The sequence below is a fragment of the Rhynchophorus ferrugineus genome, unplaced genomic scaffold (assembly GCF_030347505.1).
Source record: "Rhynchophorus ferrugineus isolate W39M unplaced genomic scaffold, kcgeb_rfMv2 rfM1, whole genome shotgun sequence".
Taxonomy (NCBI): Eukaryota; Metazoa; Arthropoda; class Insecta; order Coleoptera; family Curculionidae; genus Rhynchophorus; species Rhynchophorus ferrugineus.
The window spans coordinates 95,923,648-95,951,186 of record NW_027472580.1 but is presented as its reverse complement, the minus strand read 5'-3'; the positions used below and the strand labels follow the sequence as shown (position 1 = coordinate 95,951,186).

Here is a 27,539-nt window from a genome sequence, read left to right as displayed (position 1 = left end):
TTTTACTGATGACGTATTTTGAGTTGAGTGTGTTCGCTTCTTGAGAAGTATATTATAGATAAAAGAAAGGGAATAACAAAAACATTCTTACATACTAATTTTAATGTTATTTTATTATTCTATAATTAATCAAAGTCTGCATTGATATTCTATGGGAAATAAAACTATTATTTATGGAACGCATTATAGTCTGTCAGTGTAGTTGTCATTTGTTTGTTTATATTTTTAAATAGAAGAAAACATTAAAGTGTGTAGGGGTAATTTTGCATTTTTATGGTTGTTTTTCATGTTTCTCTTTAAAGTGAACAGTGTGTTAATATTAATAAAGCAAAAATTATGTTAACGGTAAGTGATATGCTATTTATTTCGTTTTGTATAGAAACGGTTCTCTAACTTTTTTTGATGTTTTAATTTTGTTCTATTAACCAGTAAGTGAACATGTCACCTTTTCCTTTTATTTTAACATATCCCCGTGGTTCTAATTTGAACTTATTCTCGGGTAATAAGTCCTTGGTGTCCGTTGATATTTGTATTTTTCCTGGCTGAAAAATGAATGTCAGTAAGTATAAGTTGTCATCGACGTTGATATATCGGACCACCTCGCTACTAGATTGCATCCTAGAAGCAGTATTAACAGTGTCCCCGAAGAAACAATATCTCGGAACTTTAATGCCAACGACTCCAGCAACCGCCGGTCCAGACTGTATACCTAAAATACATAATTATGCTAGCAAAGCGTTTGTTATATACGGAGATATTTCACCGATTCGGACATCAACCCCTTGCCCCGTAGGAGTTTTTATTTCCTTGGCGGCCTTGACCATATTTATTGCAACCGTGGCTACGATATCTGCGTGATTTTTTCTTCTTTCTGGTGCGCCACAGGCTGCCATATATACTTGACCCACTGTTTCAACCTAAAATTATATTTCACAAGATTGTATTTCAAGTAAATTCATAATTATTAACGACTGTAGAGTGTTGTCGAATATCTTTTTGTTATTTTAGGGGTTACTCTTTGCTTTTACGACAGAGTGTGGAAAATCAAATAGGTAGGTGAGTTATTAATGCTAACTGTACTAATTTGATATTAGTTGATGTACTTTATGCAGAATTTTATTGAATTTAAAGTATTTATGAATGCGAAGGCCGTCAGAATTATTACTGAAAATGTGTTTATTTACTGTTGATATTGTTTTTTAGTTTTTCAGCTGTATGAATGGTTTTCACGAATTACAGAAGCGAAATGAACATAAATCACGTCTAATGTGTTTACGTTCAAAACAGGAATGTTTTCCTTTTGGTATAAATATTATTGCGATTTTTTGTAAATCCTGGAAAGTCTCACGGATGATTTGATTAATAGGAATAGTTTTGCTTTTATCTTGTTTCTGTTATAAATAGAATTTTGATATATTTATCCACATATACAGATTGATATTCGAAAATACAATGGGTTCGTTCGTTTTTTTTTAATGTTTTTTAAAACGAATTTATTCCTATAAACTTCAAATACTGATCAAAGATTTATGTACCGTTAAATTTTGTCGCTAATTCAGAGAACCCAAAATATCTTGTGATTGCAGGGGAAACAGCACAGGAGAAACTAGGACGATGATAAACATACAAATTAACGAACATCAATGATGTTGTAGATATGGACACACTATCAGCCTTAGCTGAACGGGATGGGTGCTCACCACAATATTCGGTTCAATAACATCGACATGATAGGCACTCAACAATGCTATTTTGAGGGAACATATCAAGAGGGTTTTGATATTAACAAACGGAAATAATCTCAAAAAAAGAATAGGGCTATTAGATCAATTCTATTTCAGATCTTGGATAACTTTCAAACTGATATTGCAAGACAATTTTCTATCAATTACTGAATAAAAAAGGGATATTTCTAAAGATGGCAGCTGTTCTTTTTATTAATCATTCCTAGTATATATAAAAGAACATTATTTCAAAAGCATCCAGTCACAGCATCAGTAAACCTACAAACCCACCTGGATCAAATACAATTATGGTTGAAGACAAGGCGCATTAAAGCCTATGAAACAAAATCCACCCATGTAAGGTTTACCCTGCGTAGAAGAACATGTCCACCAGTGAATGTCAATCATCATCAACTCCCCCAAGCAGAGCATGTTAAATATTTTATACAGAAGATCGTTTAATGAAGTGATTTTTTGCATACCATGTAAATATAATATAAACATAAGAAATACTCATTGCCTTTAGGGCAGATTGTGGAATCACAAAGAGTAAAAAAAAATTCAAAAGTATGGCAAGATGGAAGAGAAAATAAAGTGTCTCTCTCCTTAAGGATTAAAAGTAATTCGTAACACTTTTACTATCGTATCGAATTTGTCCACATGTACAAAATTTCACCCACTGAAGAATTTTGGATTTTTTTTTTGTTCTGGTCTAAAACCCAGGCGATGGAATGCATGACGCATACCTGGTCGCGGAGACTTTCCCTGGAGTGACAAGTTGGACCGGGTAAACCGAAACCGCCTCACAGTTGACCCCTGTGGATCACTACTGCTACTGCATTAAATTTGGGATATGGCACCCGCTGATCGGGCAGCCGTTATTGGGCACGAGGGCCCGGCGATTCTATTGATTCGCGAACCTGAGTTAACACACAACTGGGTACTGTTGTATGGGGGCAAAAGTTATGACTGTAGCGACGGATGAGGCCGTTTCAGCCTGGAAAAGGGGGAGAGCTTAGCGGTGACGCGGTGCTAAGCTCCCAGCTTGTCGACCAGCTCGCGAACAAGCGCGTTTTCAGAAGAACTTGAGCTGAGTTGTTGTTTGTGGAATGATTGAGATATGAAGTGCTTGATTTCGGGAGTGCCAGTATCCCTATGAATTTGATTATTTCTGACAAACCATGGAGCGTTTAATATTCTCCTGAGGAGCTTATTTTGGAAAACTTGAAGCCGTTTGACCTGGTTGGGTGTAACAAACTTGAAGTAGACATTAGATCCGTAGAGGAGTACGGACCGAATTAACATCTTGTAAAATAAGCATTTGATGGAGATGGGTAGTCTGCTAGAAGGGCAGATCAGAGAAGATAGCAGGTTTGCTATCACCGAACCTTTTTGGATTGCTTTCTGGATTTGGGAATGCCAACCGAACCGCCGGTCGAAGTGAAGACCTAGGTACGTGACGTTATCCAGCCATGGAATTAACGCTTCTTGTGGAACATGATGGGAAGAATTTTGGAATAAACATGTTTCAGAAAAGCTAGAGAGGAAATAAAATGTCTTCTGTTCGCTCTTCTTCTTCTCTCAGAGCTTTCACATCTGTTGTTCTCTGCGTGAACCACACTGAATGATATGTTTAGTGTATTTTTTTCCATTATTGTTACCCATTATGTTTTATATAATTATTTAAATGAGACAAAATGAAAACTAGAAAGCATTATGGGATTTTTTATGGACGTCGGGAAAATATCTCAACAGGATCTCGACTAAAAATTAGTCGCCAACCCCTGGTATAAACCATTGTTAAACCTCATAACAATGAAGTTACGACCAATAGATAATAAGAATTAATTTCTGGCTTAGTCTGGACTCGAAAAATGATACGGCAATAAAGAGCACAAATTCAATTTGGCGAAAATTCCACCTCCCATCTGGAAATACATTTTTGGACCGTCGAGCATATTCAAAGCATCCTCGCGCGGAAACATAACCGAATATAAATGATTCTCGACCGAATTCGAGGGGGTGAATAACTGAGAAAGGGCTGTTTACTTAGCGGGATATTCGAAAGCGATACTTGTCAAATCATGGAAAGGAAAACACGAACTGATTTAAATCCCCTTTTTTATGGAATCATACTCGACTTTTGTGGACATTGATTTAAATATACGAGTGTGGTTCAAATATGATCGAGACAAATACTCTGTGAGGTATTTCCCCTCATTAGTTACGCATTTTGTCGATTTTCCGGAAGTTTTTTGCAGGTATCGGAGAATTCCTTGGGAAACTCGGACAGCCATGTGCGCACGAACTCCTCTACCTCGTCGTCGGTGTTGAATCTCTGACCTCCGAGGGCTTCCTGCCGAGTTCAGGCGAAATGTTTCGAGGATTCATCCTACGGTCATCCAAAGTGAGTTGTTCTACGCGGCGAATGTCCTACTCAGGCACTCACCACCGAACTGATTTCGCAAACGCAGAAAAATTTCTGTCTGTTTAATGCCTTCCCACACTAAAAAACGAATGACAATACGTTGCGCCACGGCACTCATGGTCGAGCACGCTTGTAAAACATGCGCTCCCGACGAAAACTATGCTACACTGTTCGTAAGGGACCCAGCTATCGCATACTCAAGCCACGACCTTCGAAACATACATTTCTAGTCTGGTAAACATCTATAGCGTCTGTATCCGTCACATCTGAACTACCCTCGTATATGACGATAAGAAGAACATTATGCTTATCCATATAATCTACTCTACCAAACTTAACGCTTTTGTATTATTATTTGTTCATATCGACTTATCAAAGCCAATACTTTTGTTAACATTTATTGATTGAAATACGAGGGTGGTCCCTATATTTTTGGCCTAATATTGAAAATGCAAATATTAATGATATTGTTTTAAAAAACACTCTCTATAAAAATCAGTGCACTTTTCTATGCGTTGGAACCAATTTTCGTAGCAGGTGGTCTACCGCGACTCCAAAGTACACATTTTGAACTCATCAGCCACATTCCTCGTTTGTTTTTATCAGCCAAAATCAAAACTATAAAGCCAATGACTCATTAATTTGACATTTTCGCTGGTCAAAAATTCTATTATTTAAGTTGATCTGTGAACGCTCCCATTGTGCAATGGAGTGACTGCCCTTTTCTTCGACTTTTTATTCTTAAATTCCTTTTTATCCTTCACAATAACAAAAGTTGCTTCACTCAAAATGCTATAATTCACAAACTAATGATTCGACAGCTGTTAAATTTATACACGCATCTTTTGAGGGTTAGGGCTAACTAAAATACATATGGATTTAATTCTAGTAGCGCCTAATATCTATGTGTCAAGCCCGCGACTTTTCAATTGACCTGTTATATATACACGGCGAAGATGGTAGAAGCTATATGTGGACCAATACGATTTAATAACACTCATTGTTTTAGTTATAGTAGGTTAGCTTCCTAGATTAATTTACTATATGATATATAGTAAAAAGGTTATGTTGATCGATATGAGAAAAAGATGACTCGAACAAAACATAAAATAAAATGTTACGTTGTTTTACAATATGGTTATTCTTTTTTTTTGTAATGACGTTTACAACCCTAAGTTATTGAGATCTATCAAATGTTTGTATCTGCAAAGAATCAATTGACAGCTTATGAAATGACTTTCTTGTGACGTAAAACACCTTGACATTTATTCGTACTAATCACACTGTTTATGATGATTTTCTAATTTGTAAGGTAAAAATACATAGAGCCAAAGTGAGATTTTACCTTATACACATTGAACGTGTCCATCAATTTATCAAACGCGGAAAATGCTGCGTTCATAGTCGTCACCACACCCATGGTCTCCTTCACCGTCTGCGACTGAAGTCCCACTAATTCACAGAACAATATAGTTACGGAACTGAAAGACTGAAATTGACTAGTATAAAGACTTGCAGTGCTATATATGAGGTGCGGGTACTTCGCAAGTATCCAGAGCGGAGGTTCCGGACCTGAGCCGGTCAGCTATGGCTTGCGGTATCATGGAGTAAAGAAGTTCATCGCTACGTTTCTTCCACTGGTCCAGAAGCTCAAGACTCTGTTCCAGTTCTTCGGTGTTTTGTTCCGCTTTATCGAACATGGTTTGAAGCCTAGAAATTGTTATTTTGCAATGGATCGCAGGAGAGTATTAGGCGTGTGTTAGAAAGAGTGTATTAATGAGTAACAAACTTGAAGTAGACATTAGATCCGTAGAGGAATACGGACCGAATTAACATCTTGTGAAATAAGTATTTGATGGAGATGGGAAGTCTGCTAGAAGGGCAGATCAGAGAAGATAGCAGATTTGCTATCCCCGAACCTTTCTGGATTACTTTCTGGATTTGGGAATGCCAACGGAACCGCCGGTCGAAGTGGAGACCTAGGTACGTAACCTTATCCAGCCACGGAATTATTGCGGTGTCGATCTTAAGTTGCGAGACGCGCTGTGCGTAACGCTTCTTATGGAAAATGATGGACTGGATTTTCAGGGGGTTGATTTGCAACCTCCAGATGTTGAACCACTTGACCGCATGATTCAGCTGCCTCTGTAAACGTTCATGAATTGTAACTTAGAACCTGGCGGCCGTGAAGTAAGCAGTGTCGTCAGCGTAAAACGCGACGTCAATGTGCTCTTTTGTTGGAAGATCTGAAATAAAGAGGTTATATAAGGCTGGGGCCAGCGCGCAACCTTGAGGTACGTAGCGTCGATTTGTTTACGACTGGAAAGTGTTTTCCTGATATTGACCTGGAAAGATTTGTCCGAGAGATAGGACTTGATGAGAGCGGTATTTTGCGATCAAACCGTCGTACCAGACCTTGTCAAAGGCTTTGCTAACCAGAGACCAGAAGGACTGCTCGAAGCTTTTTACGTTGGTCTAGAGCGTAATGGATGTGTGCGGCCAGACGGGTAGTCTGATGGATGGATGAGTGGTGAGCGCGAAAGCCGAATTGCTCATCAGGAATGATGTTCCTTTGTGAAAGAGTTGAGTTGAGTATTGCCCTCTCGGCAAGCTTCGAAATGGTACTGAGAAGGTTGGTGGGTCCGTAGTCAGATGGATTTGTCCAATGGTCTAGACGTCTCTTCAAGTTTGAAAGCTTGTTCATTAGCACCCATACCCCTTCATTGGTTGCTACGCTAATCATTCTTGTATTAAAGCTATCAAGTAGTAGCTGAGTTATATACCGGGTGTTGAGTTGTATAACAGATTTTACTAACCATAAGCATGCAATGGTGCGATTTGATACATATAATCTAAGTTATTTTGTACATACGTCATCTAAATTTGTGACGTCAAAACTTTGCAATGTTGCCACATCAACTCTGAGTTCTAGTTCAGTTGGACTTTGATATACAACAAAATTCTAATCTAAATAAAATAATTGAACAAAAATGTTATCAAATATAATTTGTTTTAACATTATAGTACATCTAAAAACTACAGTTAATTATAATAATAAGATGAGATGGTATATAATGTCTGATTCTGAAACGAATTTACACATTGCTGCAGGCAATACATTAAACATCTTGATGATTTATGTACAAAAAACTTTGTATAGACTATATGTAATTTTGCTCTACACAATAACAGCGTTTTGTGACTTGAAAACGTGGAAATTTGCATTACTCTTATTGTTTTAATAAAAGAAGGAAGGCGCTAAAAGTCATTGTTTAATGTTAGAGATTTACAGTGAATTCGGTCCAACTATAAGAACATGTGAAACATGGTTTCGACAGTTCTAATGTGGTAACTTCAATGTTCAAAGCTAAGAACGCCCTTAGCCCAAAACGTTTGAAGATAAGGAATGCAAGAGTTATTGAATGAAGAGTCAACACAACTCAAAAACAATTGTCAGAAAAGTTTAATGTGAGCCGAGTCGCGATTATTTTGGAAAGATCCAAAAGATTGGAAAAATTGCCAGTGAAATTGTTAAAACCTGAAGAAGCAGTTAATGCTGATCGCCACCTTGAACAAATGATGAATTTGAAATGTGCATTGGTATTTTTTGATCAATAATGCTCTCAAAAAAGAGCCGTATCATACAGCAAAACTAGTCAACGAAGTGTTGAAATCACTTGGATGAATCGATCAAGAAGATGAAAGTGAATTTCGATGAAGTTAAACAACAACTCGATGAATAGTTTAGCTCCAAGGGAAACCCGTTATTTTTTGAATGGCATCCAAACCAATCAAAACTGTTGTTTTTGCCAACCTGAAATATCTATATCTTACTTGGAATTGTGTTGCCAACCAGCTAGGACCATTTCTCTGCTCAATCCATGGGAATTGAGATCGTTTAAATATAAGGATTGCAGATTTAGTTCGCCTATGTCATTGATTCTGTAATCAATTATTATTTAATCCAAGAAAATCGCTATTACGTGGGCCAAGTTTACATGGGACTGCACAGAAAAATAATACCATTGATGTCCGAGATGAACTTCATCTGCCCTTTGAGTAACAGAAAATTCTTGGTGGGTGGATTCGATATGTCTATATCCTTGATTTCATCGCCGACCACAGCGACGTCGTAGGTCCCGTATCCTCGATTGCATTCCATCTCAAACACCACCGCTTGTAGATTCATTAACTACGAATGCAACAAACTTGTTGATTCAAGATTAGCTCGCGGTTTTGGACTCACATTTTTCCAAGTTAACGATATTCCTTTCGGTCTTCTCAGTCTATAGTAGTGTCCTACCGGTTTGTTGATACAGAGGTTGTCCGGGTTCCAGATCATACCGTAGTTCTCTCCCACAGCTATGATGTTCAGGTTACGGTCCAACAGCACGGAAAATGGGAACAACGTGACGAAGAGGTCACACGAAAACGGAGAGAGCTTGGCAAATCGGGAGATGTTTTCTTTTGACTGTTTCTGAATCATCTAAATAACAAAAAATTGTGGTTTATTTTATAATACGGTCTAGAAAAATCTAGCAATATATCTAGAAAAAAAGTTTGCGATTATTTATTGTCAAATTTACGTATAATTAATTACATTTTATTCTTTTTATTTTGATTACTATTACGAGGAAGTAATATTATATTAAACAATATTTTAAAGATAACTCTATTAGTAACTAACTCTGAGTGAATGCAGAAAATGGCTGATTGTATTGTACAAATTTAAGTTATTCTTTGAGATAGGACATCATTTTTGCTGACCTCTTTCAAAAGCAATTTTAGCTGACAAAAAATGTTACAATAATAATAATAATAAAGGATTGGCGGTATTATCGAAATTTGATTGAGTACCGGTATTGATTTGATAGAGTGATATTGATAATATTGGTAACGCTGCAAATAAGGCTTTGGTGCGCGATAGTGTTGCAGAGTCTCCAGAAACATCAATTCGGAGACGTGGTTCCCTGTTACACATTTCTGCACGCATTTTAAAGCGAATTTTGAAAACTGATTTGAAAATGTTCCCGTACAAAATTCACTTAGTCCAAAAATAGCTTCCAAGAGATCCTGATCAACGAGTTGAGTACAGTAATGCAATCCTAAGGCTGTCTGGCGAAATTGAAGATTTTTCATCTAAATTGATGATGAGCGATGAAGCCCATTTTCTTCTCAGTAGGCACGTCAATAAACAGAACATTCGGTTTTAGGAAACAGAATCCTCAATTAATTCATGAAACATCATTGCATTCAGTAAAAACAACTGTATGGTGTGGTATTCATGTTGGAAACGTCATTGGTCTCTTTTTTTTTTAATGACCAAGGTGTTGCTGTTACTGTTTCTGATGAACGGTACCAAGACATGATTCAAAATGTTCTTGTACCTAAAACGGAAGAGCAAGGACTAGAGGACATGTGGTTTCAGCAAGATGGGGCCACAAAACACCCAACTCGTTCAACAATTCAATTATTGAATGACGCGATTTGGCATGGCCAGCAACTTTTTCTTATGGGTTTTTTTTTAAATCAAATTATTTATGTGAATAAGTACCAAAGGATTCAACATCTCAAAGACAATATTCGTCACGAAATTGAAGAAATGCAGACGCTTTAGCCAGAGGCATGAGGTAGGTTTGTATCAATATCTTAACTTGAAGTTCATCCAACCAAACAAAGAAGATATACTAACAATTCGACTTGATTTAGTGCTGTGTCAAAATTATAAACTATGTAGTTTTATGGTCATAGTTGTTATCATCAATCTATAAGGCCGCAGTTGCTGCCGCAGGATTTATATAATAATATTTTTTGAATGTTTGTCATCAAATCGTACCACTATGACTGAAAATGAATATGAATATAAAAATGCCTATGGACATGTTACAACGCCAATATCTTGGAAATTTTCTATTTAGGAGTTTCATCAAATATTGTTCTTTCTGATTGTTTTGAGCAATTACCTAGCCTCGAAAGAGGAAGAATTATTTCGAAGTGTTAACCATATCCTTCCAGAAAGATGGGAAGAGTATTGGCTAACAATAGACAATTTGAAGAAAATTTAAAATTATAAGGTTTTGCAAAAAATGTCCAATTTTTGATAAAAAAAAACAGCGAATTCCTAAAATATATACGCATATAAAAAACGTACATAAGGTTGGTTCTTAAAATCAAGTCTAAAATGAACCAGGACGTATTTTCGGGACCCGGTGGCCGAGCTGGCTTCCTCCAGAACCTTGATGTTCAGCTTCAGCTTGAAGAAATCTTTGGCGCACTGCTCCAGGACCCCTGAAATCAGCGATGCGACCTTTGAAATCGACAACACACGAGCAAGCTTCCAGTCACGCACCCATGATGTAATGCGTGTACCCGGTACGACTGCTTCGGTAAACCAGAACGCATCCGTTCTCGTCGATCTCGGTCAAGTACATGGACGGACTTTTCATCTTCGGGTAGGTGAAGCTGAACTGGTGGTGGATGTTATCGACGCTCTCGAGGAATTCGGTAAAGTAACGTCCCGTCGCACGGACGGTGGCGTCGTAGCCAAACTTGGCGGTGAATCTGATGAAGCATTTGCCGAAGAAGCTGATGTAGTCGTTGTAGTTGCCACCGATCACCGTGGCGCAAGCTTGCCCTAATTCCAGTGCCAGGGAGTCGGGATAGATCTGATGAGTGTTAAATACCGTGTGTTTACAGTTCGCAGCTTTCAAGATGGCCTTCCAGGCTTCATCTCCATACTCCATCTGGAACATAAAACATTAAAACGTTTAAAATGCAGATGTTCGTCGTCGATGAACTAATTCAGACCAAATGTAGTTTTCATTATCGAAATGTTTACGTCAATGAACGCGATTTAAGTAACAAAACGCTTTATTAAAAGAAACTATTAGAACATGCCTGCATCCATAATTTACCAAGAATCTAAATCTTTACATTTCTAATTTCAATGGGAAGGTCCTCATTGTCCATATCTTCCTCTATTATCATTCATATTGTTCCCTGCTTACGCGTAAAGGGATATCGTCTTCTTCATCATAGGTACATAAGAGATTGTTTCAACATTTTTGAATAGTTTTTGTTTTGACATTTTTTTAAATTTTATTGATTAAAAATATTCCAAGCAATATGAAAATTTAAAACAGCTTCTCGTAATGTCATCTGTTTTAAAGCTTCAGGTATGTTCTCAATATTATTTGAGAGGACAGGTGAATGTAGGAACTTTTGGTAGTACAGTTTGGTAAGTATTAATGTCCTGGCCTATTGATTTGCTGTTATGAAGGATGATTAAGCATGATTTAACAGTAAAAACTCTTTTATAAAATATTTTACCTGCAAATTAAGTACATATTTATCTTTAAATTATGAATAGTACTTGGGGATCAAAACGCTTGTGAAACCACTTCAGGAATATACCAACTGTGATTTTTAAACAATCATAATCAACGGTGATATTAAAGTTTTTAAGCGCATATTTTTCTATTCTCATTGATTTTTTTTTTGTATGAGCCATTAGCATATTGTACTAGATAGAAACGTTATTCGCTGTTTTTCTGGCCTTTATGTTTTCTCTGATAACCTATTCAAATTAAGATGACGTTATATGATAATGGGATACGAATGTTGTGCATTGATCGCATTTTCTTCCCTGTAGTGGTTTTCCAATAAACATTTTTTTTGAGATGTGAGAAAACCACTCTTTAGACTTTTATTTTCATTACGTGTAGTGGATAATGTGACACCAATGTAAATATAGTTTTTTGCCTAGTTTCTCTAACTTCTTCCTAACTTTTTGACAACAGAGCGATACCGTGTCAAAAACGGTATGGTCAATGCAAAACATCTGACCACAATTCCCCATCATTATATTTGTAAATTAAACACAGCGATATATAGATATACTAGCGACCCGCCCCGGATTCGCACGGGTGCAATGGTGATACTAAATTAAATACACTACAGAAAAAATATGAACATTGTATATAAAAACATAGCGGCCCGCTCCGACTTTGCACGGGCATAAAATATATATGCCTATGTCACTCAATGAAAACATGATTAAAATCGATCCAGTATTTTTGGTTCATTCATTACTGCCCTTGGCCTGCACGCATTAAATTTGGAGTAAAACAATTCCTCTTCCCCTATACTTACTATGAAGATTTCCTGCTATCTTTGGAATATCTAAATTCATACAATTTTTATTACATTACACATTTTTAAACGCAAATTTTAAATTTGTAATATCTCCGAAAATATTTGTTTAATTTACATGCTGTAAGGAACCATATTGATCTATATTAATTGCACACTGTATTTAAGGTACTTAATTCGATAAGGATTAATGCCGTATTGCTTAAAATAGCTTCGTAAATAAGCCATTTTCTCACGTAAAAAGTAAACAATAAAAATGGTTAATGTGGGTTATCCCTAAAAGATAAACATATACCATCGCGGACTTTTTTGTAGACCTTTTTATGGTGTACAATACTGTAGTACATTAATTTGATCTAACTCGTAGGGTTAGGCAGCGTTTTTGCTAATTGCTAAATAAGCCTAAAAAATAGGTTAATTTACGATATCACGTTAGAAACCTCTAAAATTAGCAATGTTGCCTTAGTATATTATGCATGTATTATACATATAAACTTTCCTCTTGAATCACTCTATCTATTGAAAAAAACCGCATCAAAATCCGTTGCGTAGTTTTAAAGATTTAAGCGCACATGGGGATATAGGGACAGAAAAGGCGACTTTGTTTTATACTATGTAGTGAAGCGAGTAAGTATGGCTAGTAAAGAAACTTGAGGACGCGGATTTAGAGACTAAAGTCCATAGAAGTTATTCAAGAAACCATTTTCCGTCAATTAAATGCCTTAAGAGTGGTTCAAAATGATGGACATTGGCTACTATGTAGACTAACGCCTAGAGACGTTGACAACAACCCCAAGTGGAATAAATCGTGGAGATATCGCGGGCACGTTCCCATATCCACGTCAAAGCCAAATATTCATGGACCGAATATCTTTTTGTGATATGGCGGACCAAATTCCGTGGACAGCCTTTCAAAACCGTTTGCTAGGGAAGCCATGCTGCATCGATCTGAATACATGGTAATCAGGCAGCGCTATGTCTGGTGAATACACTGGGTGCGACAGAACTTTCCTTTCAAACTGCAACAATGTATCCTTCAGAACCCAACGCACGTCTGGTTGAACGTTGTCATGCAAGAGCATGAGGTGCTATTTTTCACAGCAATTTGTCTTTCTATTTATTGATGTTCTCTTGATATCGGTAGACATTTTCCGTAACAGTTTCATTGGGTTTTAATAGCTTGTAATATACTTGACTGATAACTTAACAAAGTTTAAAACTACTTTATTTAACTAAACTTAAATTACAAATGGGGGGGGGGATGATAACAATCTTCTACACCATTAAGTGACAGAAACGGTGCGCTCCATTCATTAGATATTTTTCTATCAGAATATTCTTGAAGATTTCTGCTTAACTAAACAGATTATATCAATTTTATTGCATCTTCGGTTCTCCTTCCTATATCTATAGAGTAGGCTGGCTTAACTATGTTTTTGGATCGTTCTCATAGCACGTAAACGTCTGGAAACAGTAGTTTTATCAAAAGCTAAGCTGTCTCAGAGTTTGAGCTAGACAATTCATTAATAAATGTTAAAAATACATTTTTGGCCGTTCCATGACTCAGCAATATTAATTGGAATACTGTTATTTTATATAGAAACAGTCAACACCATCGTAGTTAGGTTATTTACATTGATACTTTACATATTCACCAATAAATATTGCCGATAAAAATATTTGCAAGTACCTAACAGTATCATTTAAATAGAGCTTAACCAATTAACAAATATCTTTACCAAAAGACTCTAGGAAAACTAAATCCAGTATAAAACTTGTACCTTATAAGTCCAGAGTGAATAAGTGAAATTATAGAAAACCAATGCGATACTGACACATAGTTGCTGAGCTCAATATTTACCTGAACGTAGTGCTGAATGGACTCCAGCAGCATGCCGTACATGTTCGCGACGAGATATATCCCCGAAAGACCAGCCGAAAATCTGCACCCTAACACTGCGTTGGTGTAGCGCGTTTAAGCCCTTCTCGACCGGCCGACTGATCACGTAACCCCCCGAGCGTCATTCCGCCTCCCCCCAGCAGTAAAATAACATTAATTAAGACAATAGAACAAAAAGCCCATTAGTGTCCACCCCAAAGTTGGTGGTCACGCGATCTCCTTCATCGATGGTCGCAATCGAGATCGAGGCGGCCTCTCGACGGCCGATGGGGCACTTGGAGGGAAGGGGAGAGAGCTCGGAGGCGTCGTGTTTCAAATCAATTTAAGACAAGTCAAGGCCATTACTTAATTGTTTCATAAATTGTTTTTGGAGTGTTTTTGCTGTTTGATCGTCGTTGTCGTTTTAAACAAGCCGGAGTGATGTGGGGGGGATAAGTGGTTAGACCGCTCGCTTCGTTGCCAGACATGACGGTGCTTCGAATTTGGCTATGAGTCTTCATGATTATAATTGGTTATTGGAGAAAAGACTCCAATCTTTCAATTATTATTTTGAAGATCAAAGAATAATAGCCAAAGTAATCAAATAAAAAATCGATACATGAAAATATAAATAATATCGATATATGTCTAACAATCGTAGGTAGAGATGCTAAGGAGATAAAAAGTTGTATGTTACAAGAGCTGCTTGACTAAAATATATGTATATAATTATAATTATTATTAAATATTCTTGGAAATATTTTTTATTGATAAATATGATTGATGTGACATAATTACAAAATTTCACGGAATCTTATCAATACTGTGTATATATTATAGCATATCTGATGTATACAGGGTATGCTCGTATAGCAATACTTAATCAACCAGGAAATGTGCACATACAGTCAACACTCTTTGCTCACCGTCTTCTCAACTCACTTTACAACTTCAGTGAACCTAGTAAGTTATAAATAACTGAAATATGCCTAGCCCTTGTTATCCAAATGGTGGTCATAGCGCCTTCGGACAGTTCTCAGGGCTCTTTTCAAGTTAAAATGTTAACTGTTACTTTGACCATTCAACATATCTAGTAATTTTTTTTATCGCCAGTAAAAACCGTTTCAATGTGTTGTAAGTAATATTTCTTGTGGTAAATGATGAAACCCTGAAAATATTTTTATATAGAATAGCTTTTTGAAAATGTTTGAACTTTATATCAATTAGGACATACAGGAAATGGACAAAATAATAAGATTCTTGGCGAAATACATTGGTAGAGTGCCTGAATGGTTTCCAATGGAATATTGTCCCATTCTTGTACCGATACATCCGCCAATTACTTCATTATTGTTAGACGACACTCCCCATAATGATTCAATTGTGTTGAGGTCTTGTGATTATGCTAGCCAGTGAAGATATTTGGGGATATTCTAATGCTCCTCAAACCTTTTTGAACTCAAACCAAGACTGGACCTTTTTGGCTGTGTGTATGGATGCATTATCATTTACGCTTCATCAATGAGCTTGACAATTTCATGATATGCATTCGTATCAAAAAAAGGTTCAAAAATCAAAAGGGTTTCGCAATTTCAGCCATTTCATAAATCTTAGTTTTATAGAGCCCCCACCATACTATTTTTGTCGAAACAGTGTTACTCTGTTGTTAACGGTTGGAGTATTGCTAACATACAATAAAGTGCACAAAGTAGTACGTATCATCAAAATGTATGACTTAAGCAGATCCAAATGTTGCTGCATCAAATTTGACTTTTGGTTTACAACGTTCGCCAATTTATAACCTCTATTTATTATCTCAAATGTTTTGAATAATTTTGTCTTGTCAACATTTGGCAACATTGGCCTACCAGTATTAATCCAAATCCAATAACCATATCAAAACACTGATTTGGTTATATGTTCGGACGTATCAGACAGCATTCTATATCTTTTAACTAAGATAAAATGAGAAGTAAACCGCTCTACGAATTTTACATTTTTACAAACTACAATTGGCACTATGATTGACATAATCTTTGACTATATAGATAGTGTAATAGAGAAAACATTCAATAAGGGTCTCTGGAGAAAAGTTTTACTTTGCCGAACATCCTGATGGGATTATATCTGCCATTCAATTGGTCAATTTAAATCGCCTTTATAGGCACTTATAAGAAAAACATGTTGCTTCGAAAACATTTGATTGACTCTTTGATAAAATTTGATATGTGACAGTCCTGACACCACGTTTAATTGACCAATGAAATTTAAGTAAAACACAATTTAATTTATGAAATAAATTTATTATGTAAAATTCAATAAATTATATAAAAATAATCTGTTAAGTAGCTTTAAGCCAATATATTCTTGCAACCCCCGCAAGGTAGTGATTAAATTTGCGGTGACAGAAACACTGTGGCGATATTTAGATGTTGGACGTCGCGAAACTTTTCACCAAAATTTCTTATAAAGTTTGTAGCGACCGCTACGACGCTTTAGGCCACCACGCATTCATCTACAGCAAGTTCAAAAGTTGGCAACGCTGGTGGATTGGTACCATGCGGTTCTCGGCTATAAAAGGCCACCACGACGACGTCTCGCTCTCTTTTCTCTACCCCCTTGTACTACTTCCACAGCGCTACTGTACTTCCTCTACTTAACCTAATATCCTGTTCATTCTCCCGTCGACCGCATGTAACATTCAATATCGAAGTATACAAGTTTTATTCAACCAGTATTTTCAGTTCCCGTGCAAATTCCTTCCATAAAATAGTAGTGAGTGTTTGGACAAACAAAAGCATCAACATAAGCCACATATTCCTACAATTGGTGACCCCGACATGATCGAAGTGCCTAACTGACAAACCAGCTCAACATAAGCCACTCAACAGGTGCTCGACACGTGCATGGAAGAATAGCACAGGGAACGGAACCCATCAACATCACATGGTCGACGTTATCCCACGAGGCTAACGCGATGGACGAAAACCACAGAAGCCCATCATGCATAACATTAATACATGAACATCCTTGCATCACGAAACGAGACACGTAAGGCACCACTCTTATAGGTACCCTCAAACAAATCGGAACACCCTAAGACGAACGACGTCCTGCTACAACTTCGATGGCATCTAATCCCGTAAAACTCCTCACTCAGGTTGGAATCCCCATCTCATAAGTAGTCACTATGCGATTCAGTACGTGATTACGGGTGCACTCCGGAACCTGCACCACATAGAGGTACATTCCACAGCAGCTCCACTAGGAGGGGAGTGATGTAGCGACCACTACGACCCTTTAGGCCACCACGCATTCATCTACAGCAAGTTCAAAGGTTGGCAATGGTGGCGACAACGTCTCGCTTTCTTTTTTTCTCTATTCCCTTGTAACAGTACCATTTCCACAGCGCTACCGTACTTCCTTTACCTTAACCTGATATCCTATCCATTCTCCCGTCGACCACATGTATCATTCTATGGAGCTCTTGGTGTAATTTATTGAATGAAACTATTTTTCCTTAACACTTTATTAATAACACTAACTATTATACAACTAATTAACTAATGAAAATGTATGAATGTTTGATTATTGAATAGATGATTGTTGATTGAATTAAGATGCTTGGACGTCGAAAGATATATGAATCTGCTGTCTATTTTTCTACGTGCCCTTGATCGTTTTTGGTCAGTCTTATTCTGTGGCCAGTTCGCGATAAGAAGAAGAGGCCTGACATCACCACAATTCAATATCGAAATAAACCAATTTTATTCAACCAGTGTTTTCAGTTCCAGTGCAAATTCCTTCCAACAATCGCATCGACAGCCACACATTGTATATGCGTCACCGAAATTTGTGACGTCAAGACGTTGACGCATGACAACATGATTGATGACGCATATACAAATAAACTTTGAATAGACTATTTCTCATTGCATAGTGTTCATGTTATTTTGCCTATCCCTTTAGTTTAACTCCGAGTTGTTTTCGTTTTGCTCGTTGTGCTTCTTCCAAGATAGGCATCGATCTAGCTGCACGTCAAGACATTTGGCATCCTTCGTATTGAAAAGTTGCAGATTTTTAATATTAACTGATTTAGATTATTTTGATTTGCCATGTTTTCAGTTACTTTATATTTTATTCAAGTGTGTTTGAAATTTGTTTGATGCTGTTATTGGATCTTCGTGTTATATCGAGGCTGTTGAGGAATGGTTTTTGTGATCGATAGATGATCTGTGTAATGTGTAGGAACTATGTAAAAATAAATTACAATGGGTGTTATTAAAATATTTTATTTCAGCAGTTACATCGGTGCTGTGTACGTTAATAATATCGTTTTTTGTCCTCTTTTTATTATGCCGAGGGTGCTCCAAATAGTTTTCCATATTTAATGACAAGGAATGTGTATCGTGGGGCCATCGCCGCGTCCGCAACTAGTCGATGCCGTCGGTGAGATCGTTCTCGAATAACCAGTATGTCTCGACTTCGCCCTTGCCCTGGATCGAAAACAGAAAAAAGAGAGCTTCAGCTGGAACAAACGGGACCGGATGATAAAATCGGGAGGATTTACCTTCAGTTTCACGACGCCCCGCGTCGTTATGATGTATTTGTCGCCGGGAAGCAGCGACTGTTTCGTGGAATCGGAGATATGGACCATTCCCGGCTGGGACAGAAAGAATATAAAACCGTTATTTTTTATTAACGCGCTTTTTTCTACTCTTCTTTTGTTTGTACCGTCTTTCTCCCCCCTTTTCAATCATTCATACGGGCTCTTCGTATGGAGCATTTTCGGAATTATACGGGATTGGCATGAAAGTAATTTCGGTTTCCTAGTGCGCTGTTGAATTCGGTGTTTTTTGGCGTAGAAGAAAAGCGCGGTGTAGATTTATACTATTAGAAATTAAGTATAAACAATATTGCTTACTGGATGTGTCAGATTCCACTAGCGATGAGTAAGCAATGATTTGATACATGTCATTTTATTCTATTGACAAAATAAAACAAAAATTTAAACAAACGTTCGCTTATTCGTAGGTTTTTTGCTCACAATACCAGGCTCTTTATCTAGTGAGGATATACTGGTGTCGTATATTACGAACTGTTTAAACTTGGAGAAACAGTTAACGTATTGTACAGTAAAATCAGTCAAAGAAGTGTTAAAATCACTTGGTTGAGAAGTTTTATCGCACCTGCCGTACTTATAAACCTGGCTTCGAAATTCTTGGAACTTAACTACCCTTCAAATGATGCTTATTTAGTTAAGGAAAAAATATACTGATACAAAATGTCTACTACTTGAACGTTATGTTGTTGACAAATCTTTTAATTTAATCCTTTAATCCTTTAATCTTTTAATTTAATAATAATAATAATTTTAATAATAATTTTAATAATAATTTAATTTTTTAATTTTTATCCCAATCTTTTAATCCCAACATTTTAGGTCGTCATGTTGTAAATCAGACAATTTTACATTATTTAACTGCTCGAGTCTTCTCTTATTTAACGATTATTATTATAATAACTATAATAATATACTAATAATATATATATAATAATATATATACTAATAATATATATACTAATATATATATATATATATATATATATATATATATATATATATATATATATATACGAAATATATCACTTATATCGATGTTATCAACGTACTACATAAATACACTCTAATAGCATAAAATTGAGTAGTAAATCAACATACTGATATTTAAGTCATCACTGAGACACTATCTGACATTTCCAAAGAATCAAGCCTATAAATTAATTTTCAAGGATTTATAGCCGATAGTGTTATTAAATCTCATCGGGTACATTTGTAACCAACTTCAAGTTGAAGTCTCACTGACAGGCTTCGGTTTTCATTATGTATCATTTCGTCGAAGCGTGAAGAAAGCTTTTCATTTTCACAACAAAAAGAACAAACAGTTTTCATTGCATTGGAAATGTCCCAATTTATACAGATTAAAAAAAGGAAAAAGTGGCTGAAGGTGAATTATGAAGAAAAAGTGAATGCTATGAAAATGTTATGACAACTATACTTCATCGATTTCAACATGTAAATAGTGGTTTTGACGTTTTCAAAGTGTTTATTTTGATACCGAAAACATAGAGAATGTTGGGCAGCCAAAAAAACCTGAAGACGAGGATTTGATGGCATTACTCAATGAAACAATCAATGGGGATCTCTATCGACTACAATTGATGCATTTGAGACCAGCATTGTGCAAAAAAAACGGCCGGAAAAAGACACAACAATGTTATTCTTGAGCACATATTGCAAAACCTGCGAAAATATACTCGGAAACATTAAAATGGGAAGTACTACCTCACCCGTTAGGAACTTCGCGTGTTGATAAAATATTGCTTTTTGAAGGGAAAAAATACAGTTGAAGCAAAAACTTGGCTTGATGCCGAGTTTCCGGACACTGCCCCAGGAAAATCAACCATCAAGGATTGGTATGCTAAGGTGGTGATTATGGCGTTTGTATTATGGGATGCGCATGGAATAATTTTCCTTGACTACCTTGAAATAGGAAGGACCATCAACAGCGACTATTACATAGCGTTGTTGGACCTTTGGAGGACGAAATCGCCAAAAAACGACCACATTTGAAGAAAATGCACTTGAAGCACTTTCTGCTGCTTCACCAAGACAATGCACCGTATCACAAGTCAGTGAAAACGATGGCAATAATCCATGAATTGGGCTTCGATTTGCTTCATCATCCATCGTATTCTTCAGATCTGCCCCCCAACGACTATTTCCTTCTCATATCTCACTCTGAAGAAATTTTTCTATTTTGAAGCAAAGGACAAAGCGTACTACAAAAATGGTATCGAAAAGTTGGAGGGTCGCTATGATCAGTATATCACCCTTATGGAAGGGAATTATGTTGAATAAAAAAAAATACTTTTGCCAAAAAAAGTGTGTTTTACTATGCTAGGCCGGGGACCTTTCAATTGACCTGTTAGGAATTTAGCGGTAATTGCAATTTTTGTACATTGAATAAACCAATAAATTGGTATAAATTGTAATAAAATGTTAGGAACAATAAAATAATTTTTAATGACAAATTAACATGTTTTAGGCTCCAAACACAAATATTGCCCTTAATATAGTTAAAATTGACTCTCAACTAGCAACTACAGACAGAATTACGTGGTGTTTCATAGGAATTCGCTCTAAAACTGAAATAACCTTATCACCAATCAACCAACGGCATAAATAATCCGAAAATACTCCATCGAATCAATGAAAAATTATTACCGCACTAGTGGACTGCATCCTGGAGGCGGTGTTGACGGTATCGCCAAAGAAACAGTATCGCGGCACCTTGATGCCCACAATCCCCGCCACGACTGGTCCCGAGTGAACCCCTACAAAAGAGATAATGTTAATGCTGACGGTTTTATCTCGGAAAAATGCGGTCTGTTCCCCAACCCCCCGCTCCTTAAACGAATTTTCCGTGTGGTTGAAGATCTTCCCAATTTAACGCGAACCCCCTGCCCCTCGTCCCTTTCCCCCGCTCACCGCCGCCGATCCCGTTGGAAATTGGAAAAACGCCAATCAAAAACCGGATTGATGCGAGGAAGGTTTTTTCTTGGCCAAGATTAAATTACGGTCCTATAATAATAATGTAAATTATATTGAAATGGAAAATGTACACGAAGAAAAATGTTTAAAATTCGGAAAGTTTCTTTAATTAACGTAATACCTATCCGAACATCCACTTTGGTGCCCGATGGTATCTGGAGCTGTTTCACGTGGCGTATCATGCACAAGGAGACGTCGCAAACGTTCTGGGCGTGTAAGGATGTCGGTTCTGGTGCTCCACAAACTGCCATGTATATTTGACCAACGGTCTCTACCTAAAACATAATTAATGTCGCTTGAAAAAAGTTAAAATATATTTAGTCTCTCGAATAACGGTTTAACTTAATTAATATTAGAAATCTTCTAGTCGAGAAATCGTACAACACAATATTAGACGTGCAAAAACAGTAACGCTCGTTTTTAAAATGACATATTTATGTTAAAGCATAATTATTTTGGGAAACACATATTCACTTATTATTAAGAGACACTCATCCCACTTTCGTACAACAGAGACTGTATTAGACATATATAATGCACGATGTAATAATTCAAAAACTATAATTTTCATCTATATCTATAGTCATCAATTATATCTTTGGAAGTAATAGGTCAATGGAAAAGTCCCCGGCCTGATAGATGGCGCTACTAGAATTAAATCCATATTTTTTTAAGTTAACCCTAACCCCCAAAAGATGCGTGTTTAAATTTGACAGCTGTCGGATCATTAGTTTGTGAATTATAGCATTTTGAGTGAAGCAACTTTTGTTATTGTGAAAAAAATGGATAAAAAGGAATTTCGCGTTAAGAAGATATTGCCTTTTGAAGGGAAAAAATACAGGTGAAGCAAAAATTTGGCTTAATACCGAGTTTCCGGACACTGTTCCAGGAAAATCAACCATCAAGGATGGGTATGCTAAGTTTAGAGGTGATAAAATGAGCACCGAAGACGGTGAACGCAGTGGACGCAAAAAAGAGGTTGTTACCGAAGAAAACATTTAAAAAATCCACAAAATAATTTTGAATGACCTTAAATTGAATTTGAATGAAATAGCAGACACTTTAAAGATATCAACTGAACCATCAACAGCGACTATTACATAGCGTTATTGGACCGTTTGATGGACGAAATCGCCTAACGGCCGCATTTGAAGAAAGAGAAAGTGCTGCTTCACAAAGACAATGCACCGTGTCACAAGTCAGTGAAAATGATGGCAAAAATCCATGAATTGGTCTTCGAATTGCTTCCTCATCCACGTATTCTCCAGATCTGGCCTCCAGCGACAATTTCCTGTTCTCAGATCTGAAAAGAATGCTCGCTGGGAAGAATTTTTCGTCGAATGAAGAGGTGATCACCGAAACTGAGGCCTATTTTGAAGCAAAGGACTAAACCACAAAAATAGCATTGAAAAGTTGAAGGAAAAAGGAGGGTCGCTGTAATCAGTGTATCACCCTTGAAGGGAATTATGTCGAATAAAAAAACTAATTTCGCCAAAAAAATGTGTTTTACTATGGTAGGTCGGGGACTTCTCAGTTTAATTGTATATTTATTTTGTGTAATAATAAAGTACACAATACTAACATCAAAAAGTTACAAAACATGTGTCATTTCAACAGAATTCTACTTGTTCAATTGTAGCCAACATTAGACAGTGCTTTAAATAAAATTTCTAAGATCTAGATCTAGAGGAAGATCTAGTTATTAAAAACATTGACCCATTTTTACTACTTGTAGCACAATATTTCTGGATATATTTTCACCTTGTTTGTGTTTTAATTTCTGTTATTCCTTAGCCATTTGTTTTTAATATACATCCATTAAATTATTTAGAATTGTTTTTTTTTATTTTATATTGAAAAAGTGCTATATTATTTTTTATTGTCTATTGTTAGCCACTAGCTTTTAATCTCTATCGAACAACATTTAGTAGCACTTAATTTGAGTGATTAAATTAATTAGCACCCATTACAAACAATAAAAATTAATAGAGACAATGCCTGATGAATCGAAACCAGCAGGATAAATGTTAGACTTGACAGTTAAGCGACTGATATTCGAATATATATGTAAATATATAAATTAAAGGGTCAACCAGACCAAGCAAATAAGACCAAATTAATTTCCCTAGCAGTCGTATCGTTTCTTCAGAGAACAGCAGAGCGATTAACAAGGTATGAAGGAAACACAACATCACAGTAAATTATCTTTATCGTATCGTAAAATATAGCTTATTATATAATTATCTTAAATTATCTTTAAGTAACAGTCTATTGCTTCGCAAATAGATAATTTGGACCCCTTTAGGCATACGGAATCCAATTATGGGATATTTGATATTTAACAAATCTATTCAACGGTTCCAAATTAGTAATAACAGCGAAGTGCATAGTCCAGAATATTTCCTACCATCCGATCTGATCAATGGACAGATATATAATTTAGAGCAAGATTTAGAATAACATATTTTACGTAGGAGACCACTTACTGAAGTGATCGTCTACATGTCATGTATTATATATAATAATTATCCTAAGAAATAGTTATTGCCCATTGGGCACATTATTGGGCCAATAAGGGTAGGAATAAATTAGCCTTGTTTACCTTATATACATTAAAAGTGTCCATTAGCGAATCGAAACAGGAATATACCGCATTCATCGTGCTGACCAACTCCATGGCGTCCTCCACCGTCGATGAGTTGAATCCCACCAGCTCGCAAAACATCACAGTAACCGCATCGAAATTCTGAAAAAGAAAAGTTTGTTAATCGCTCAAAAAAAAAATTAAAATCGATGATCCTACTTGACAGGTACTCAGTGGGCTGTCACCGGATCTAAGTCTGTCAGCTACAGGTTTCGGTATCATGGAGTAGAGTAATTCGTCGCCTCTCGTCTTCCATATCTCCAACAAACTTAAGTTGTTTTCCAGCTCACTGGCTCTTTGTTCCGCTTTATCGAACATCAGTTCTAATCTGGAATAATGTGTTGTAAATTCATGTTGTAAAGCCAAGCATATTTTTCCAAATAATTTTTATTCAACAAGGCATCCACCACCATTTTTTGAATACGAAATGGTACTTTCTTAGAACTTTAGGAACAAACTTGTCCTTTTCGAATTCTTTAATGGAGCCAGAAAGTTAGACAAAGATAATAATAAATAATAAAACCTCTAAAAGTACAATTGATCACAATATTTTTTGACAGAACAGAAAACAGAATATTTAACAGTTAACAGAATAAAAAATACTGCAACTGCTTTGACATTCTTACAGAAGAGCTCTCTATTATAAAGGCCCTAAATACCAGATGTATCAGTAATAGTTTTTTTTTCGTTAAAGATTACACATTAATTACAATGTATATTCAACACGTATTTCAAATTATTATTGATATTATTAGCCATTTGATTATATACATTTTGCCCATCTCTCAAGCAAATGATCTCAACAAATTTATTTAATTTCTCCTGTGGTCTAAACCATTCATCGAGACATTTTTTTAACTTCTTTGAAGCCGACAGAGTGCTGATCTGCAAATATGTGCCCCACCGACGCGTAAAGATGGTAGTCGGATGGATCCAAGTCTGGAGAGTAGGGCCGGTTCCCATCCAAGCAATTTCAACACTTATTTCGATGAACATTTTTCGATCAATACCCAATTCAAATTGATCATCTGATGTCCATGCGATATTAAATGTTTCTCCAGGTTTCAACAATTCATAATATGTGATCTGGTCTCATCAGACACATAACATGGTCTTGTAACAAGAGCTAGTTGGCCTTGCAGTCGATAGACTAGCTTGGGGTTTTTTAAATAAATCAATTTTTCTTCAAAATTTCACTGATGATGTTTCAATTTTCGTGTCACTCACTTCATGTAGCATCCATCTTCCCATCGCTTATAATAGTACACAAATTGTGACTTAGCTCTACTACTGTTATTTTAACGGAACATAATTAAGCGTCTTGAGGGAAATATATGTTATGTAAAGTAAAATGGCAGTAAATGCTTAGGTCAGTTTTTGGTTGCTACTGACTCGTTGCTAAAGGTCTGAATACGTACAAAGGCATAATTTCGATAAAGCAATGACTTATAAAGGGAAAGATAAAACTATACATGAAGATGACAGAATGTGATTATGCTGAAATGTCGTCATGACTGGAACTGTACTCTTAAGGGCCAGACGCAGATGAAACCCCAAAGAAACTCCATGACATATGTAATATATTGAAATGTATTTCAGCAAACTACAATTGAGGAAACGTAGATAATTTTTCACGCATCCCCTATATAGAAACGAACTCTCCCCCTACCCTCAAGTCAACCTTTAATTTTGACCCTACAACCGTTTACTTTTTGTTTATGGACTTTCAAACTCTTCTGTGAATTATTTCTTAGGGTTTCTCGAGAATACTTGAAAGCTAGTTGAGGATTTTCCCTCTGTTTACCGGTTTTTTATATATACACCCTGATAAAGACTGATAAGATCGTTATTCGTTTATGTTTGGGTTTTTTTAGTAGCTATTTTACCGCCCTCGGAAGCTCGATAATTTGATTGAATAGAAATTCCATCTCCTGAAGTTTCATATAATTTTTTGCAGCTTTTGAAATAGGTTCTTTGTTGTTCCTAGTTTTAAAACTTCCATTATTTGTATTTGAAATCATTTACTCCAAGTAAATATATGCGTTGATAATTTCTATCCACCTAAAAATTACGAATTTGATATATCACACTGTGTTATTTTCTTACACTTATATTGTACCTTTCAAAACAACTTCCCATAAATACAATACATTCATGCCAACTCTTTTTCTAGTATTTGATGAAAGAACCAGAATCTGTTGGGGTAATCGAAAGAATTTTAAAGGCACGTACAAAATTTTTACATATTATTTATCTAAAATAATCAGATATTTATGTAATGTTATTGTAAGTCATTGGCTGCAAAAACCATTCAGTGCCAAACCATACCAAAATAATAATATAATTTTGTGACATATACAAAAAATTAAAACTGTTTGGGTTCGGTACCGACTTCAAAGTAGTCAGTTCATAGTAGTTAAAATAATATTGTAAATAGAATGAAAGGTTTAGGTAGGTATTAGACTAAATTGTATATATATAGGATATAAAATACGTGTAGTAGATAGGTTAAATAAGGTTTTTGTTTATTTTTATTTAATTATTACAACGATTATTACGTACATATTTTATTTTAAAATGTGTTTTTTTGTGTTCAAAATCTAAGTTTGACTATTTTTTAATTTTTAGTGAGTTCCTTATTTATTTTTTGACACTGGTTGAATTTATTTGTTAAAAATATTTTATTAACCACAATATTAGAATGCTTATACTCTAAACTCTTCGATTATAAGATAATTACAAGATAAGATACATTCAGTCTGCCACTTCTCCCATGTTTTTCTACATTTTTCATGGAACGATTTGTTTTTACACTCCATTTAAACTTTAACTGTGGAAATTATTTCTTCATTTGGGGTTCTTTTCATTATTTCTTCATGACTATACAGTGGGTTGCAAAGCAGTTCGAAGCGTAGTTCGTTACAATGTAAATATATACCAAGGAGGACCTTACTTAGTCTCTATAGTAATAATGTTCATTTATTAATTAACACTGCTTTTTTTCTGTTAAATACACTACACTACAAGATCAAATGGTTTTATTCAGTCCGTGCTGAGAAACTTGCTGAGATTTTATCCAAGAATTGCATTACTTTATT

The 27,539-nt window shown here is 36.0% G+C and overlaps 2 protein-coding genes and 1 long non-coding RNA gene across 5 annotated transcripts in view; 1 reads left to right on the top strand and 2 right to left on the bottom strand.

Annotated features, from left to right (window-relative positions):
* Positions 1–204: 204 nt before the first annotated feature.
* LOC143193260 (uncharacterized) overlaps positions 205–27,539 on the top strand; it is a 74,020-nt gene continuing 46,685 nt past the window's right edge. Inside the window, exons 1-2 of one of the 2 annotated variants that reach the window (XR_013004974.1) lie at positions 222–345; positions 1,009–1,052. This is a non-coding gene — a long non-coding RNA (uncharacterized LOC143193260). Of the gene's footprint in view, positions 346–1,008; positions 1,053–27,539 lie in introns of both variants that reach the window. The other variant, XR_013004977.1, reaches the window with a different exon arrangement.
* Positions 282–14,328, bottom strand: LOC143193142 (soluble guanylate cyclase 89Db). Its single transcript, XM_076399132.1, has 11 exons — positions 14,165–14,328; positions 10,502–10,895; positions 10,304–10,440; positions 8,399–8,638; positions 8,151–8,344; positions 7,987–8,094; positions 5,694–5,862; positions 5,498–5,641; positions 764–917; positions 600–709; positions 282–542 (listed from the first exon to the last, which is right to left on the bottom strand). The coding sequence occupies exons 1-11, from the start codon at positions 14,204–14,206 to the stop codon at positions 408–410; spliced, it is 1,827 nt and encodes a 608-aa protein (XP_076255247.1). The 5' UTR covers positions 14,207–14,328; the 3' UTR covers positions 282–407.
* LOC143193104 (soluble guanylate cyclase 89Da) overlaps positions 18,459–27,539 on the bottom strand; it is a 65,058-nt gene continuing 55,977 nt past the window's right edge. Inside the window, exons 9-14 of one of the 2 annotated variants that reach the window (XM_076399069.1) lie at positions 24,601–24,769; positions 24,400–24,543; positions 21,919–22,072; positions 21,471–21,580; positions 18,753–18,845; positions 18,459–18,678 (exon numbers count right to left, since the gene is read on the bottom strand). In XM_076399069.1, coding sequence (XP_076255184.1) covers positions 18,616–18,678; positions 18,753–18,845; positions 21,471–21,580; positions 21,919–22,072; positions 24,400–24,543; positions 24,601–24,769 — 733 coding nt within the window. In that variant the 3' untranslated portion in view covers positions 18,459–18,615. Of the gene's footprint in view, positions 18,679–18,752; positions 18,846–21,470; positions 21,581–21,693; positions 21,828–21,918; positions 22,073–24,399; positions 24,544–24,600; positions 24,770–27,539 lie in introns of those variants that run through there. The other variant, XM_076399078.1, reaches the window with a different exon arrangement.

Bases quoted from the DNA above. Each gene is read 5' to 3' on its own strand.
- LOC143193142 (XM_076399132.1), bottom strand. From the start codon at position 14,206: ATGTACGGCATGCTGCTGGAGTCCATTCAGCACTACGTTCAG. The intron at 10,441-10,501 runs GTGCGTGACTGG...CGCTGATTTCAG, and splicing joins GTACACGCATTACATCATGG to GGGTCCTGGAGCAGTGCGCC. The intron at 5,863-7,986 runs GTAAGATATAGA...AACAATTTCTAG, and splicing joins GGTTGGCAACACAATTCCAA to GCTTCAAACCATGTTCGATA.